This window comes from Phyllobates terribilis, unplaced genomic scaffold, assembly GCF_046119375.1.
Source record: "Phyllobates terribilis strain yellow unplaced genomic scaffold, ASM4611937v1 Scaffold_8__6_contigs__length_399053987, whole genome shotgun sequence".
NCBI lineage: Eukaryota > Metazoa > Chordata > Amphibia > Anura > Dendrobatidae > Phyllobates > Phyllobates terribilis.
In genome coordinates, this window is record NW_027362768.1 from 198432951 (window position 1) to 198449901 (window position 16951).

General features: G+C 46.0%; 1 protein-coding gene across 3 annotated transcripts in view; it reads right to left on the reverse strand.

Moving 5' to 3' along the window:
- RNF220 (ring finger protein 220) overlaps positions 1 to 16951 on the reverse strand; it is a 365618-nt gene that overhangs the window by 27179 nt on the left and 321488 nt on the right. For 2 of the 3 annotated variants that reach the window (XM_073644025.1, XM_073644027.1), the window contains 2 exons: positions 4447 to 4568; positions 4069 to 4198 (listed from right to left, as the gene is read on the reverse strand). In XM_073644025.1, coding sequence (XP_073500126.1) covers positions 4069 to 4198; positions 4447 to 4568 — 252 coding nt within the window. The remainder of the gene's footprint in view (positions 1 to 4068; positions 4199 to 4446; positions 4569 to 16951) is intronic. The other variant, XM_073644026.1, reaches the window with a different exon arrangement.

Genomic DNA, 16951 nt, shown 5'->3' on the forward strand with positions numbered 1-16951 from the left:
ATAAGAGCTCAATGAGGCTTGTACTTTCATTGCCATTTATTTCATTTTCTGAGGGAAGTGCAGCGATCGGCATCTTACAGGGTTTTTTTTTGCATTTAATGCACAATGTAAATAATAGTATACAGTGATAGACCGGACTTTTACAGACATGACGATTCCAATTAAGCTTAATCTTTTTTCTTAAACTGAAAAACGTACTGCTTTTGTAAGTTTTAGGCCCCAGGGGACTTGGACCCGCAGCATCACTGGCTTTCTCCTATGACACAGGCTTCATACAACAATGTGTTTCCCCTACGTGTCCCCACAGGACAGGACCTGATGTCCCCTTAATACAACAAAGGTCCAAGAAGCTTTTCTCCCCCTCTAATCCAAATTAAATGTGGCCGGATTTTGAAAATGAAAGCAATTTCATGATCCACTTTAACTCCCCTAAATTGGTGTTTGGCCAGAAGTCAGCGTGGATGATGAGCGAGAGGGGCCGGCTGCGGAGTCGTGGCGCGTACGTCTCACGGTAGCGCGCGTCTGATCTGATGTGACATGGCTTCCTCAATAGAGAGAGCGACCGGAGGAGCATTGTCAGTGTCAGGGCGGATTAGGCTCCGTGTCCCATTACTGGCATAACCTGAAACCAGCCGTGTACAAGATGGGAGCGCAAAGGTCACGTGGTCCCACATCCGCAGCCTCGTCTCCTCACTGGCCGGGACGACTTCCTCCAGCCCCTATAGTAAGGAGGGCCCATAGGAGCCCCAGCCGGTATCACGCACCCGGTGAGGGGCCCCACAGACAGCACTGGCTCCTGGGCTCGCGCCTCATGTCTCTCTATGAATGTGACTGGACAGCTTCCTGAAGCCGGCGTTATCACTCCCTGTAACCACTCTTGGCAGGCAATCTAATTTCCCCTGAAAAGGTCATCGCCATTTAAACTGCCTTTCAATCACATTAAGCACGCTGCCTGCTTGTGCTCAGAGGCAGGAGGATGCCGTGAGATCAATAGACTGACATACTGCTCAATCCGGGCCCCCGGATCCTCCACCATCGCTGGAGCCACCGACAACTTCTCAAAAAAGAGTAATAACTCCGCACAGGGTGCAGAGCAGAAAGCAGCAGTGACCACGAAATGAGGACTCCATATAAAAAAGAAGGACGAAAGGAAGCACATTTCTGATCCACAGCACCTATGGGACCACAAGGCCCAGCATAACACAATGAATCTCTATGACAGCGACCCAGCCAGGGCAAGGTGATGCAGCTCCGGCCATCCTGCCCCTAACTGACAGCGAGCAACAAAGGGTTAAAAGAGGATGGTTGTGAGCTGAAGCCTCATCAATATGACAGTCCCACCGCTCAGGCCTCTGCGCGCTCTCAACACCCCGCGGCTCAGGCCTCTGCGCGCTCTCAACACCCCGCGATCTCCGCACCCGGTGGCTCGGGCCTCCGCGCGCTCTCCGCACCCCGGGCCTCCGCGCGCTCTACGCACCCCGGGCCTCCGCGCGCTCTACGCACCCCGGGCCTCCGCGCGCTCTCCGCATTGATCCGCATGTTAGATGGAGCTCTAGATTCCTCGCTTTTGGCCATGATAAGCCATTTAAGAGATGACAACAGCTTCCACATGATATTATTAGTTTCAGATCCATTCTGCAGCTTTTCTCTCTGGCAGAAACAACAAACAAAGCTTTTATCTCAACGGCTGCGCTCCTCATCAATCAAGACATGGTTGTCTATTGTAGCGGTAAGGTGCGATGTGCTGCAGAGACCTGAGGAAAGGATTGTTTATGGGGAGCGGATGAGGAGCGCACACTGCTGCGCCATTCACTCCAAAGAATAAAATCTTTTGTTACAGACACAAAAAAACAAAACAGATATTTCTGCAAATGGCAGATCAAAGCAGATTGTGATCTGGAGGTGGGCGAATGGATTCACAGGACTCTGGACTAGTGGCCAATTCTGTACTCCGTGGCCACTGGAGGAGCCCTGTCTATGGTCTCCTGCCTTCAGGCATCTTCGGGCTCCTCATTATCTGGCCTGGTGGTGATGTCATGTGTGCCTCACACCACAACCATGCCAGACCGGCTAATGAAGAGCAGCCGGGGATCCTGGCAGGAAGGCGCCGGGGATCCTGGCAGGAAGGCGCCGGGGATCCTGGCAGGAAGGCGACGGGGATCCTGGCAGGAAGGCGACGGGGATCCTGGCAGGAAGGCGCTGGGGATCCTGGCAGGAAGGCGCTGGGGATCCTGGCAGGAAGGCGCCGGCGAGCAGCGCGGCTGCCCACCAGCCATGGCAAACTGATCAACCCTACAGTATTATTGGCTGATCTCTAGGACCCAGCAGCGCAGAACGAACTGTCACACTGCAGCTTGTAGGGCCGTGAACACAACAAGGCGCCAACCTGGACTCTTCCAAACATATCGATATAGAACACGCACCTCAAGAATAATGGGGTAAATAGCACTGCTGCCCCATGCCAGGTCCATCCTAAATGGTCAGCCCGGCACACGGCCTTCAATCAAAATGGTTTTATGTGCTAAGATAACAAAAAGGAGATGTCACTGGAGTATCAGAGGTGACAGACAGTCGCCCTGCAGTTGGGTGCACATCTCTATGTTTGGCATTACAGACATCATCTTAGAAGCTGGCTGTCTCTAGGACCCAGCGGCTACCTCCCTCTGGTAATTAGCTCCCTGGCCTGGGTGTATAAATACCTGGTGTGTCTGAGAGGGAGGTGCTGGCGATATTCATTACTACTTGTGAGGCTTTAGGAAAAGCAGTACTTCATCCTCTCTGGAGCTTGAGGCAGAGTTCGCATTTGTCTGGAGTCATCTAAAGCTAAGCAATCCCCCCTCTTTGTCTACCCTTGTTGTCTATAGAGTTTAGTGGAGATCGACTACTGCTGATCTCCTCCCTTCCCTAGCCTTAGCCATTAGCCAGGGAAAGTCAGGGAGAGGCACGCGTGCTGCGATTGGTGAAGAGCCAATATAGGGAAGGTAGTTGAGACAGGGTGACACTAGACCAGACTAGGAGGTCTCCGCTCCCCCATTTCCCTAGTGTCTGGGCTCCCTTTCCCTCTGTGTCGTACTAAGTCATTCCCACACCTTGCGTGACAGGAGAGAAGACAAACACGCTACCTTGTGAAAATCTGCCAGATAACCTTAAACAGGCGGCAGGGAATATTTACCTGCTGACCTCAGGAGCTGTGTATACACGACATACATACATATAAATTCCAGGCGTGATGTAGCGATCATCTTTGTAGGATCGTTTGCAGAATAATGTATATAGGGACAAAAGCTGGAGTCTTATAGCTCTTCCCAACGCGTATTACCGAGATCCAGACTTGGATGTACACGTAACACGTTTATTCAAAGAGAAATATCTTATGTTCTATCGAAAATCACAAGTGGGGATCGAGGTCAGTGCCGGTCTGTTGTATGGAAGCAAGAAACCCAACAGGACTTCCTGCGGCTGCTGATCCCGGACGCCCCGTCGGGTCATGAACGTCTTATTGTACAGACACTTTATGTCCTATTTCTGTTATATATTCCCATGGACATTATACGAATGCTTATTCCATGTATGCGATTACACAATGCTGTCGCTCTTACATTCGGGCTTTTTAGCTCTTTTTCATGAATTGTCTTACTCCTCCACTTGTTTGAAGCCTGATGAAGATCTCATTTTATGACTGTAAATGTGTTTGCGATGTAACACATGAAGTTTATACCTACGAATAAGTCCACATCCAAGTGAGGGTCTGAGTCTCCCATGATGGGAAGCACACGGAGAGCTGCAGCCTTTGTTCCTGTACACTTGCTTCAATTACGATTAGTAAAACCCGTGCCATTGCCGCGGTGAACCTGGAATACGCCATGAATAGCAGGATGCCCTCCGACATGGACACTTCTTTTACTGAATGCAGCTTTTATTTTTAAACTTCAAGCTAAGCTGTGACAGACGCCAGGAGACCCCCAGCAGTTCACTGCCCCCAAATAATTTGGCAAAACAAAGATTTGTTCTGACCTTTTCCTGTCTAATGACTGTACAGGCGCTGGAGAACCATGGAGCCTTACGTACCGCGGAATCCCCCTTCTAAGAGAGTGGTGGCCCGAATCCTCTTCTGTCCGCACCACTCATACTCATCAAACCGAGGTCCGTTCTCATTCTCAATGTCTACAGAGTCGTCTTCGTTCATGCAGGTCTCTCTCTGTATTAATGAAGGAAATGGATCAGTGAGAAAAGAAGAACACTAAATACAGTAAAAGCTGGAAAAGGAGAGGAGGACAACACCAGTTCCACTACATAGTGTTAGAAAATGTGACACCACAAGAGGACGGCCCTTCAGAGCAGAGTACAGGGACCCCTGTATACAGGCCGAGTGTTAGAAAGTAGAGGTGAAATAGACAGGGAAGTGACAGCAGATAGCAGGGGCTTCGGGCCTCCCTGTTCCTCTACCTTAGACAGACACAGTTCCACATGTCTACTCATCTCCTCCTCGGATCCGGACAATGGCCGACTGCAGAGCGGACATACCTGTCCCTCATCTTGCTTTCGCCGTTTCATCTTTCCAATCCGGGCTGGTGGAGCAGAAGACAAAGAAAGAAAAAGTGTCCATTAGTACAAGGATCACATCAGAGGTCGGCACCCGGGTGAGGGCGTTACACATCGTCATGCACACAGCATCGCATGGCCACGCTTTCAGTCTTTACGTGGAATCATTAGTGCAGTACAAGTTATATTGTTTTATATAAATCACAGAATGGATTTTTGGAAAACTTGAAAAAAGGAACCAAACCGTGGCCCTGCTAGTAAAAAGGGAGGCAAACAATAGCAATCTGCAAAAAACAGGTCTGATAGGATTTACTTTTTTGGAACATCTGATGGTCACCATGAAATACTGCAGCAGAAAATGTGACCGAAAGGTATCAGGTAAGGTTACATGCAAAAATCTGCAGCATATTGCCGATTCTGATGCAATGCTCTGCAACATACCGCTGATTCTGATGTAATACTCTGCAGCATACCGCTGATTCTGATGCAATACTCTGCAGCATACCGCTGATTCTGATGCAATACTCTGCAGCATACCGCTTATTCTGATGCAATACTCTGCAGCATACCGCTTATTCTGATGCAATACTCTGCAGCATACCGCTTATTCTGATTAAATACTCTGCAGCATACCGCTTATTCTGATGCAATACTCTGCAGCATACCGCTTATTCTGATGCAATACTCTGCAGCATACCGCTTATTCTGATGTAATACTCTGCAGCATACCGCTGATTCTGATGCAATACTCTGCAGCATACCGCTGATTCTGATGCAATACTCTGCAGCATACCGCTGATTCTGATGCAATACTCTGCAGCATACCGCTGATTCTGATGCAATACTCTGCAGCATACCGCTGATTCTGATGCAATACTCTGCAGCATACCGCTGATTCTGATGCAATACTCTGCAGCATACCGCTGATTCTGATGCAATACTCTGCAGCATACCGCTGATTCTGATGCAATACTCTGCAGCATACCGCTGATTCTGATGCAATACTCTGCAGCATACCGCTGATTCTAATGCAATACTCTGCAGCATACCGCTGATTCTAATACAATACTCTGCAGCATACCGCTGATTCTAATGCAATACTCTGCAGCATACCGCTGATTCTGATGCAATACTCTGCAGCATACCGCTGATTCTGATGCAATACTCTGCAGCATACCGCTGATTCTGATGCAATACTCTGCAGCATACCGCTGATTCTGATGCAATACTCTGCAGCATACCGCTGATTCTGATGCAATACTCTGCAGCATACCGCTGATTCTGATGCAATACTCTGCAGCATACCGCTGATTCTGATGCAATACTCTGCAGCATACCGCTGATTCTGATGCAATATTCTGCAGCATACCGCTGATTCTGATGCAATATTCTGCAGCATACCGCTGATTCTGATGCAATATTCTGCAGCATACCGCTGATTCTGATGCAATATTCTGCAGCATACCGCTGATTCTGATGCAATATTCTGCAGGATACCGCTGATTCTGATGCAATATTCTGCAGCATACCGCTGATTCTGATGCAATATTCTGCAGCATACCGCTGATTCTGATGCAATATTCTGCAGCATACCGCTGATTTTGATGCAATATTCTGCAGCATACCGCTGATTTTGAAGCAATACTCTGCAGCATACCGCTGATTCTGATGTAATACTCTGCAACATACCGCTTATTCTGATGCAATACTCTGCAGAATATTGTCTATTCTGATGCAATACTCTGCAGCATACCACTGATTCTGATGCAATACTCTGCAGCATACTGCGGATTCTGATGCAATACTCTGCAGCATACCGTTGATTCTGATGCAATACTCTGCAGCATATTGTCTATTCTGATGCAATACTCTGCAGCATACCGCTGATTCTGATGTAATACTCTGCAGCATACCGCTTATTCTGATGCAATACTCTGCAGCATACCGCTGATTCTGATACAGATATGACAGCAGAATGGAGAGCTTGCAATGTAACCATGAAACCCGCTCTGTAGTCCACCGCGCTCCGACACTTTTCAGCAGCATACAGCACGCTGGAAACATTCAGAATTCTAAGAAACAGCGCAGGTTTTTCCTGCAGTGTAAACGGAGTGTGAAGCCCCCCATACATTTACAGAGATTATCAGTAGAGAATATACACTGAAAACCAAACCCATGTGAACACTGCCTAAATGTCTGCAGCAGAAATGTCAGAAAATAACAGGTAAGATGATCCCTGGGCACAGAGTGACCGTCCTGCCCTTCAGGAGGAGAATCACTTACAGGGCCAGCGAGTGGCGACGTAATGCCACTAATTAATCTCGATAGGTGAAATCATTTCTAATGAGTCTACAAATCCCTCAGTCTTGATCTCCTGTCGTCTTCCAAACATTTCCTACCTTCTTCCACTAATCAAAAGTGAAGAAACGAGAATCCTGCTTGTCGGAGTTGGGAACAGAACAGAATTCAGCTGCGGAGCGGCGGTGGGGAACGTGTCTGCTCCATATGAAATAGTAGCACTGATCTTTTGTTATTATTCAGACCTCACGGCCGCAGGTGAAGAGTTGAGCCGTCATAATGTGAACATTACTTGAAGAAAGGTCTTAACATCATTAAGGTCTAAACTTCAGGGTGGAACAGCTGCGCCGATCTTTTACTACCAGGAGAGGAAAGCAATTAGAACACGGACTGAAAGGTCAACACATTTCTCGTCTCGACCCCTCAGCGGCAGCGATGGATTATCGCCAATGCTTTATAGGCTGCCGAGAGCTGGGAGATGCCGCTGAACGTGGCCGACAAGATGCCATCAGTGAGGACGGCCCCGGTGGTCGGTCCGCTCCGACTGTCCTGGCATCTGAACTTGACCCCATCACCCTAGGACCAGTCTGCGCTTTACATTCACATCTATGGCTTCACCAGCGCAGTGATGTCACTTATTGCCCAGCGGCTTACAGATCACACAACACTTTTTTGGTTGAAGACTTTTCATCACATATATATATATATATATAACCGTGCCATGGTGATCAGCGGCGATTATCAGAAAAAGCTTCTACTTATCTGTCACCGAGAAAATCACTTTTAATAATAGACAAGGCGGGGTATTCCCTCTCTAGGATACTCCACGACAAGACAATAGGCAAGTTTGAAAGAACCCTTGTAACGAAATGATGACCCCATACATGGCTACAAAGTATGGAAACAAAGCACACAGGTGCAGGAAATGTATCATAGTGCACGTAGGTGCCGGGATATAGTGCAAGAAATAGGGACAGGTGTGGCCATTGTAGAGTGATGTATACAGGTGTGTGTGTGTGTATGTACGTATGTATGTGTATGTGTATATATATATATATATACACACATATATATATATATATATATATATATATATATATATATATATATATATATATCCGTCCACCTCCTTCTACTTCATGTGCTTCTGTTTCGGTGATCACCTGAACCAAATCTTATGTAACGAGGGAAAGTATAAAAAACCCTGCGGTGGTCTTCACAATCCTCTTGCAATAGGACAAACTGGATGGCAAAACAAGTGCTAGGAACGGCCCAAAAGTCATTTGAATGAAAAAATAACTTTTCACCATGCCAAAGGAGGTGAAAGGAAAAGTGTTGAGTGAGGAAAAGAAGGGCTCAATTCTGGCTTCACTAGCGGAGGGATACAGGGAGCATCATGTTGCCTCCATCCTTAAAATTTCGAAGACGGCAGTCCATTACAACAAGGTCAAGCAGCAGACATTGGGGACAACAAAGCTACAGATCGGCAGAGGGCGAGAGTGACTCTCCGTGACCGGGGTGACCGTCATCTTATTCCAATGTCACTCAGCAACCGCAGGATGACATCAAGTGACCTACAAAAGGAATGGCCGCTGGGGTGAAGAGCACGGCAAGAACAGTTCATAACAGGCTCCTAGAGGCCTCAAGTCATGGAAAGCTAGAAAAAAGCCTTTCATCAATGAGAAGCAAAGGAGAGCCGGGGAGAAGACTGCCAAAGACCATAAGGATTGGACCATAGAGGACTAGAGTAAGGTCATCTTCTCTGATGAGTCTAATTTTCAGCTTTGCCCAACACCTGGTTGTCTAATGGTTAGACGGAGACCTGGAGAGGCGTACAAGCCACAGTGTCTGCACCCACTGTGAAATATGGTGGAGGATCGGTGATGATCTGGGGATGCTTCAGCAAGGCTGGAATTGGGCAGGTTAAACTTTGCGAAGGACGTATGAATCAAGCCGCAGACAAGGTTATCCTGGAAAAACACTGGCTTCCTTCTGCTCAGACAATGTTCACCAACTCTGAGGACAATGCCCCATGCCACACCGCTAGGTCACTCAATGTGTGGATGAAGGAGCCCCCTATCAAGACCCTGTCATGGCCGCCCAATCTCCAGACCTGAACCCCATTGAAAACCTCTGGAATGTAATCAAGAGGAAGAGATAGATAGATAGATATATATATATATATCTCAAGCCATCAATCAAAGAACTGCTTACATTTTTGTGCCAGGAGCGGCATAAGGTCACCCAAAAGCCGCGTGAAAGACTGATGGAAAGCAGCTGAAACGCATGAAAGCTGGGATTAACAATCATGGTTATTCCACCAAATATTGATTCCTGAACTCTTCTAAATGAATAAGAACTTGTTTTCTTTGCATCATTTGAGGTCTGAATGCACTTTATCTCCGTATCTCTGTTTCTTTTTTATTATTTTGACGATTTCTCATTTGCTGCAAATAAATACAACATTTTTAGCTTTGAATTTCGGAGACGTTGTCAGTAGTTTATAGAATAAAACAAAAATGTACATTTTACTCAAAAATATACCTAGAAAGAGAAAAATCAGAGAAAATGACAATTTTGAAGTGGTCTCTTAATTTTTGCCAGGGCTGTGTGTTTTTGCAGAGCTACTTTAGTGAATTAAAATTAATAAGTTTTGAATTTTTATCTTTATTAGTTAATTTTTTGTAGATTTCTAAAGTTTTGAAAAAACAACATCATTTTGGGCTTGTATGACCTTACACTTGTTATCATATCTATGGCTAGAATTAATTTAAAGAGATGTCAGGGCAGCATTGTGTTCAGAATGATGGTACAGGCTTTAGATTGAGGTTACATGACTGTTTATTGATATTTTGTTTTTGAGAAGTTAAATTTAAATTGTGATGGGCGATTCCGGAAAAACAATGTTATAAATTGTTCAAAAAAATGCATAGGTGTTGTGTGTACTTGGTTACATTAGTTCAGGGATTCAAGTTGGGGTCTTCGTAGGATCATATTTCAAAGCGTTATTTTCTAAATACAGTCTCATCCTAATCATACTGTATATGTCTAATACTAAATTAACCCCTTTACCCCCGAGGGTGGTTTGCACGTTAATGACCAGGCCAATTTTTTACAATTCTGACCGCTGTCACTTTATCAGGTAATTACTCTGAAGCTTCAACGGATCCCGCTGATTCTGAGATTATTTTTTCGTGACATATTGGACTTCATGATAGTGGTAAAATCTCTTCTATATCACTTGCGTTTGTGAAAAAATCGGAAATTTGGCAAAAATTTAGAAAATTTCGCAATTTTCAAATTTTGAATTTTCATGCCCTTAAATCAGAGAGATATGTCACACAAAATAGTTAATAAATAACATTTCCCACATGTCTACTTTACATCAGCACAATTTTGGAACCATTTTTTTAGGGACCACATCACATTTGAAGTGACTTTGAGGGGCCTTCGTGACAGAAAATACCCAAAAATGACATCATTCTAAAAACTGCACCCCTCAAGGTGCTCAATACCACATTCAAGAAGTTTATTAACCCTTCACGTGCTTCACAGGAATTAATAGAATGTGGAAGAAAAAAATGAACATTTATTTTTTTTCCCAAAAATGTTAAACCCCAATTTTTTTATTTTCGCAAGGGTAAAGGAAAAAAATGGACCCTAAAATTTGTTGTGGAATCTCTCCTGAGTAAGCCGATACCCCATATGTGGGGGAAAACCACTGTTTGGGCGCACGGCAGGGCTCGGAAGGGAAGGAGCGCCGTTTGACTTTTTGAATGTAAAATTTGCTTGAATAATTAGCGGACACCATGTTGCGTTTGGAGAGCCCCTGATGTGCCTAAACAGTGGAAACCCCCAACAAGTGACCCCATTTTGGAAACTAGACCCCTCAGGGAACTTATCTAGATGTGTGGTGAGTACCCTGAACCCCCAGGTGCTTCACAGAAGTTTATAACATGGAGCTGTGAAACTAAAAATAAAAAACTTTTTCCACAAAAATGATCTTTTAGCCCCAAATTTTTTATTTTCTCAACGGTAAGAGGAGAAAATGGACCCCAAAAACGTTTGTGCAATTTCTCCTGAGCACGATGATACCCCATATGTGGGGAAAATACAGTGTTTGGGCGCACGGCAGAGTTCAGAAGGGATGGAACACTGTGACTTTTTGAACACAAAATTGGCTGGAATCGAGAGCGGACGCCATGTCGCGTTTGGAGAGCCCCTGATGCACCTAAATAGGGACCCATTTTGGAAACTACACCCCTCAAGGATTTTATTAAGGGGTATAGTGAACATTTTGAACCCAGAGGTACGACACAGAATTTGATAACATTAGGTCATCATATTGAATAAGTTGTCATTACTCTTCAGCGCAAGTGCTCGCTACTTGAGTTTGCATCGGGTACTCAGGTATGCACTATGTATCGTGGGTGCTCGAGTCCCCGCCCGCATGTTTCATGGTTGTTAAACACCCAAAAAAAAAACATGCGGGATCGCCCGTGCATGGCAGGCAATCCATGCAATTTTTTTGGGCCGCAAAGCATATGAGGCGGAGACTCGAGCATGTCACTCCGGCACCCACGATACTTGATGCATACCTGAGCACCCAATGCAAACTCAAGTAGCGAGCACTTGCGCTGGTCGCCATATTATCTTTTTTTTTTTTTTTTTTTTTAACTTTTGAAAATATCCCAACCCCAACCTTAACTAACCCCAACTCCCCCCAGCACAACCCTAACCCTACAGTTTATTTTTTATGCCGTTCCTCATGCGGTATAAGTGATTAAACGACTTTATTCTTCGGGTCGGTGCGATTACAGAGATGCCAGAATCATATCGGGCTTTTATGATTGACAGCTGTCACACACTAAAAGAAACTATTTTTAGCAAAGACTAGTTTCTGAATTGCCATATTTTGAGAGCTATAATTTTTCCATATTTCGGCCGACAGTCATGTGGTGGCTTGTTTTCTGCAGGTACCATTTTCATTTACATTCGTCTTTTTGATCGCGTTTTATTCCATTTTTTGATTGGCGGTATAATGATAAAGTATAGTTTTTTCCTTTGTTTATTTTTTTTTTTTACCATGTTCACTAAAGGCATTAACTAGTGGGACAGTTTTATAGGTCAGGTTGTTCCAGACACGGCGATGCTAAATGTGTGTACATTTATTTATGGGTGCAGTATAATTAGATTTTTTTCGGGATTATTTTTTTCATTTTTTTTTTTTTTTTTTTATATTTTTACTATATATTTTTTTTTCACTTTGACACTTTACTTTTAGACATTGTCACACTATGGGACTTTCACTTTTTACATCCTGATCGCCTGTACAGCATAGAGAGTAGCACCATCCCTGTGCTATACAGGCTGTCAGTGCTGCACAGGGAGAAGTTACTTTGGTCGCGCACTGCGCATGACCAAAGTAACCTCTTGCCTCCTGATGACCTGGATGTTGTCATGACAACATCGGGTAAGCATGACAACATTCGGGAGCCGGCGGGAGACAGCGCGGGACACCGGGGAGGAGGTAAGCAATGGCGCTTACCTCCCCTTGCTCCCGTAATGCTGATATCGACTTCAATCGCAGCATTTCGGGGGTTAATGTGCCAGCAGCGCATGCATCCACTGCTTGTTTCTGCATGCTGTGTGAGAGTGGTTGGGGGCAGGTCCTTTAAGAGGCAAGTGGGGAGGGGCTAGTGGTGCAGTCGGCCAATGGCTGCTGGTTGCCGGGGTCCACGCTACGGGAACTGGAAGTGCGCGTTTGACGTCACCAGTGGGGAATAATAAACAGTCAGGCGGGGATTTCACGCCGTCCGGGGGAAGCCAAGCCTGTGCAAAACGGAGTTTATAAAAACACTTTTCTCTGCAATCAGACCTCTACTATGGGCCATACAGGTAGGTATAGAGTTACATTTCTATCACCTGTATGTCCATAGTAGAGGTCAGATATCTCCCAGGGGGACAGACTCCCATCAGACCTCTACTATGGGCCATACAGGTAGGTATAGAGTTACATTTCTATCACCTGTATGCCCATAGTAGAGGTCAGATATCTCCCAGGGGTGACAGATTCCCATCAGACCTCTACTATGGCCATACAGGTAGGTATAGAGTTACATTTCTATCACCTGTATGCCCATAGCAGAGGTCTGATATCTCCCAGGGGGGACAGATTCCCATCAGACCTCTACTATGGCCATACAGGTAGGTATAGAGTTACATTTCTATCACCTGTATGTCCATAGTAGAGGTCAGATATCTCCCAGGGGGACAGATTCCCATCAGACCTCTACTATGGCCATACAGGTAGGTATAGAGTTACATTTCTAACACCTGTATGGCTCATAGTAGAGGTAAGATATCTCCCAGGGGGGACAGACTCCCATCAGACCTCTATGGCCATACAGGTAGGTATAGAGTTACATTTCTATCACCTGTATGTCCATAGTAGAGGTCAGATATCTCCCAGGGGGGACAGATTCCCATCAGACCTCTACTATGGTCATACAGGTAGGTATAGAGTTACATTTCTAGCACCTGTATGCCCATAGTAGAGGTCAGATATCTCCCAGGGGGGGACAGACTCCCATCAGACCTCTACTATGGCCATACAGGTAGGTATAGAGTTACATTTCTATCACCTGTATGTCCATAGTAGAGGTCAGATATCTCCCAGGGGGGGACAGATTCCCATCAGACCTCTACTATGGTCATACAGGTAGGTATAGAGTTACATTTCTAGCACCTGTATGCCCATAGTAGAGGTCAGATATCTCCAGGGGGGACAGATTCCCATCAGACCTCTACTATGGCCATACAGGTAGGTATAGAGTTACATTTCTATCACCTGTATGTCCATAGTAGAGGTCAGATATCTCCCAGGGGGGACAGACTCCCATCAGACCTCTATGGCCATACAGGTAGGTATAGAGTTACATTTCTATCACCTGTATGTCCATAGTAGAGGTCAGATATCTCCCAGGGGGGACAGACTCCCATCAGACCTCTACTATGGGCCATACAGGTAGGTATAGAGTTACATTTCTATCACCTGTATGTCCATAGTAGAGGTCAGATATCTCCCAGGGGGGACAGACTCCCATCAGACCTCTACTATGGCCATACAGGTAGGTATAGAGTTACATTTCTATCTCCTGTATGTCCATAGTAGAGGTCAGATATCTCCCAGGGGGACAGACTCCCATCAGACCTCTACTATGGCCATACAGGTAGGTATAGAGTTACATTTCTATCACCTGTATGTCCATAGTAGAGGTCAGATATCCCCCAGGAGGGACAGACTCCCATCAGACCTCTACTATGGCCATACAGGTAGGTATAGAGTTACATTTCTATCACCTGTATGTCCATAGTAGAGGTCAGATATCTCCCAGGGAGGACAGATTCCCATCAGACCTCTACTATGGCCATACAGGTAGGTATAGAGTTACATTTCTATCACCTGTATGTCCATAGTAGAGGTCAGATATCTCCCAGGGAGGACAGACTCCCATCAGACCTCTACTATGGCCATACAGGTAGGTATAGAGTTACATTTCTATCACCTGTATGTCCATAGTAGAGGTCTGATATCTTCCAGGGGGGACAGATTCCCTTTAACCTGAGAGATATTCAGATTGGTGAGGATGGCTTTAGTCGAACCTTAGTATTCTGGTGTGCTGTACATACAAGCATACTGAATGTGCACCACTACCAGCAGCCAGGACACAATTCTCAGGTCGCACCACGACCACCAGCCAGGACACAATTCTCATGTCGCACCACTACCACCAGCCAGGACACAATTCTTAGGTCGCACCACTACCACCAGCCAGGACACGATTCTTAGGTCGCACCACTACCACCAGCCAGGACACAATTCTTAGGTCGCACCACTACCACCAGCCAGGACACAATTCTTAGGTCGCACCACTACCACCAGCCACGACACAATTCTCAGGTCGCACCACGATCACCAGACAGGACACAATTCTTAGGTCGCATCACTACCACCAGCCAGGACACAATTCTCAGGTCGCACCACAACCACCAGCCAGGCCACAATTCTCAGGTCGCACCACGACCACCAGCCAGGCCACAATTCTCAGGTCGCACCACGACCACCAGCCAGGACACAATTCTCAGGTCGCACCACGACCACCAGCCAGGACACAATTCTCAGGTCGTACCACGACCACCAGCCAGGACACAATTCTCAGGTCGCACCACGACCACCAGCCAGGACACAATTCTCAGGTCGCACAACGACCACCAGCCAGGACACAATTCTCAGGTCGCACCACGATCACCAGACAGGACACAATTCTCAGGTCGCACCACTACCACCAGCCACGACACAATTCTCAGGTCGCACCACGATCACCAGACAGGACACAATTCTTAGGTCGCATCACTACCACCAGCCAGGACACAATTCTCAGGTCGCACCACAACCACCAGCCAGGACACAATTCTCAGGTCGCACCACGACCACCAGCCAGGACACAATTCTCAGGTCGCACCACGACCACCAGCCAGGACACAATTCTCAGGTCGCACCACTACCCAGGACACAATTATCAGGTCGCACCACTACCACCAGCCACGACACAATTCTCAGGTCGCACCACGACCACCAGCCAGGCCACAATTCTCAGGTCGCACCACGACCACCAGCCAGGACACAATTCTCAGGTCGCACCACGACCACCAGCCAGGACACAATTCTTAGGTCGCACCATGACCACCAGCCAGGACACAATTCTTAGGTCGCACCACGACCACCAGCCAGGACACAATTATCAGGTCGCACCACGACCACCAGCCAGGACACAATTCTCAGGTCGCACCACGACCACCAGCCAGGCCACAATTCTCAGGTCGCACCACGACCACCAGCCAGGACACAATTCTCAGGTCGCACCACGACCACCAGCCAGGACACAATTCTTAGGTCGCACCATGACCACCAGCCAGGACACAATTCTTAGGTCGCACCACGACCACCAGCCAGGACACAATTCTCAGGTCGCAGGGCAGCACATTTTGAAAATCCTATTTTGGCAGTTGTTTAATTTTTCTTTTTAATTCATAGGTCTGAAGCAGCCTCTTGTGGACCCGAGTTTTCTTACCGGTTACTTTCATAGTCACAGTCTTTCTTGACCAATTTATCCAATGATTTAACTGGTTTAAGATCAGGACAAGACATGAAACCTTTCATTTTTTTTTTTTTATAAAACATAGACCTTGCACTCTCAGGCCACAGGCTGAGCAGATCTGAATTCAAGATTTTTACATTGACACTTTTGATATAGTTATTTTTTTAAGTATGATCCCTTTGAGATCCCAATTTGAATTGTGGTACAGATGTGACTAGGAGCATAGGAGGCACATGTGAATTTCCTGAAAATGTTATATCATATTGATTTTTTGGAAATGATTTTTAAAAAAATTTGGCGTTTGCCTCGACATGGGTAAAATATTAATAAAGATACTCTTGTGACATATCAAGTGGAAGCCTGTACAGCTCTGAGTGGAATGATTTGTTTCTCAGTTCTGGCCTGAATTATAAGGAGAAACATAAAAGGCACGCTACACAGAAATTCACATTTTTATCAAAACTTTTAAAATTAATTTTAAGAAAACTAAAGTATATGGAAAAAAAAAAATCTCCACATTTTGCATTCTCTAAACACACTATTACCAGAGAACAAGATCTCAAAAGAATTAAACAGAGTAAAATTGCATTGGTTCACTAGAAATTGAATGACCCAAAGGAGAAGTGATGGGTGATGGAGACGTCACTGATCTGCAGATGATGGAAACAACATGATCACATCCTCTGGATTCTCCAGTCTGGAGTTTGAGCCTCGTGCAGAAATCCCGGCACCTCCGGCTGCTGTCACTGAGGTTATTAGTGGTCATCTGAGGAAGGTTCTGCCGCTGAATGTACAAATCATCAGGATCCGCTGCTGGCAGCTCCTGTGTGATCACCGACCGATGACGTCCCCGATGTGCTGGATAGAGACAAGTCCAGGGAGGCAGCTGGCAGCTATATTGTGATCAGTGACCAATGACGTCCCTGATGGAGACATGTCCGGAGACACTA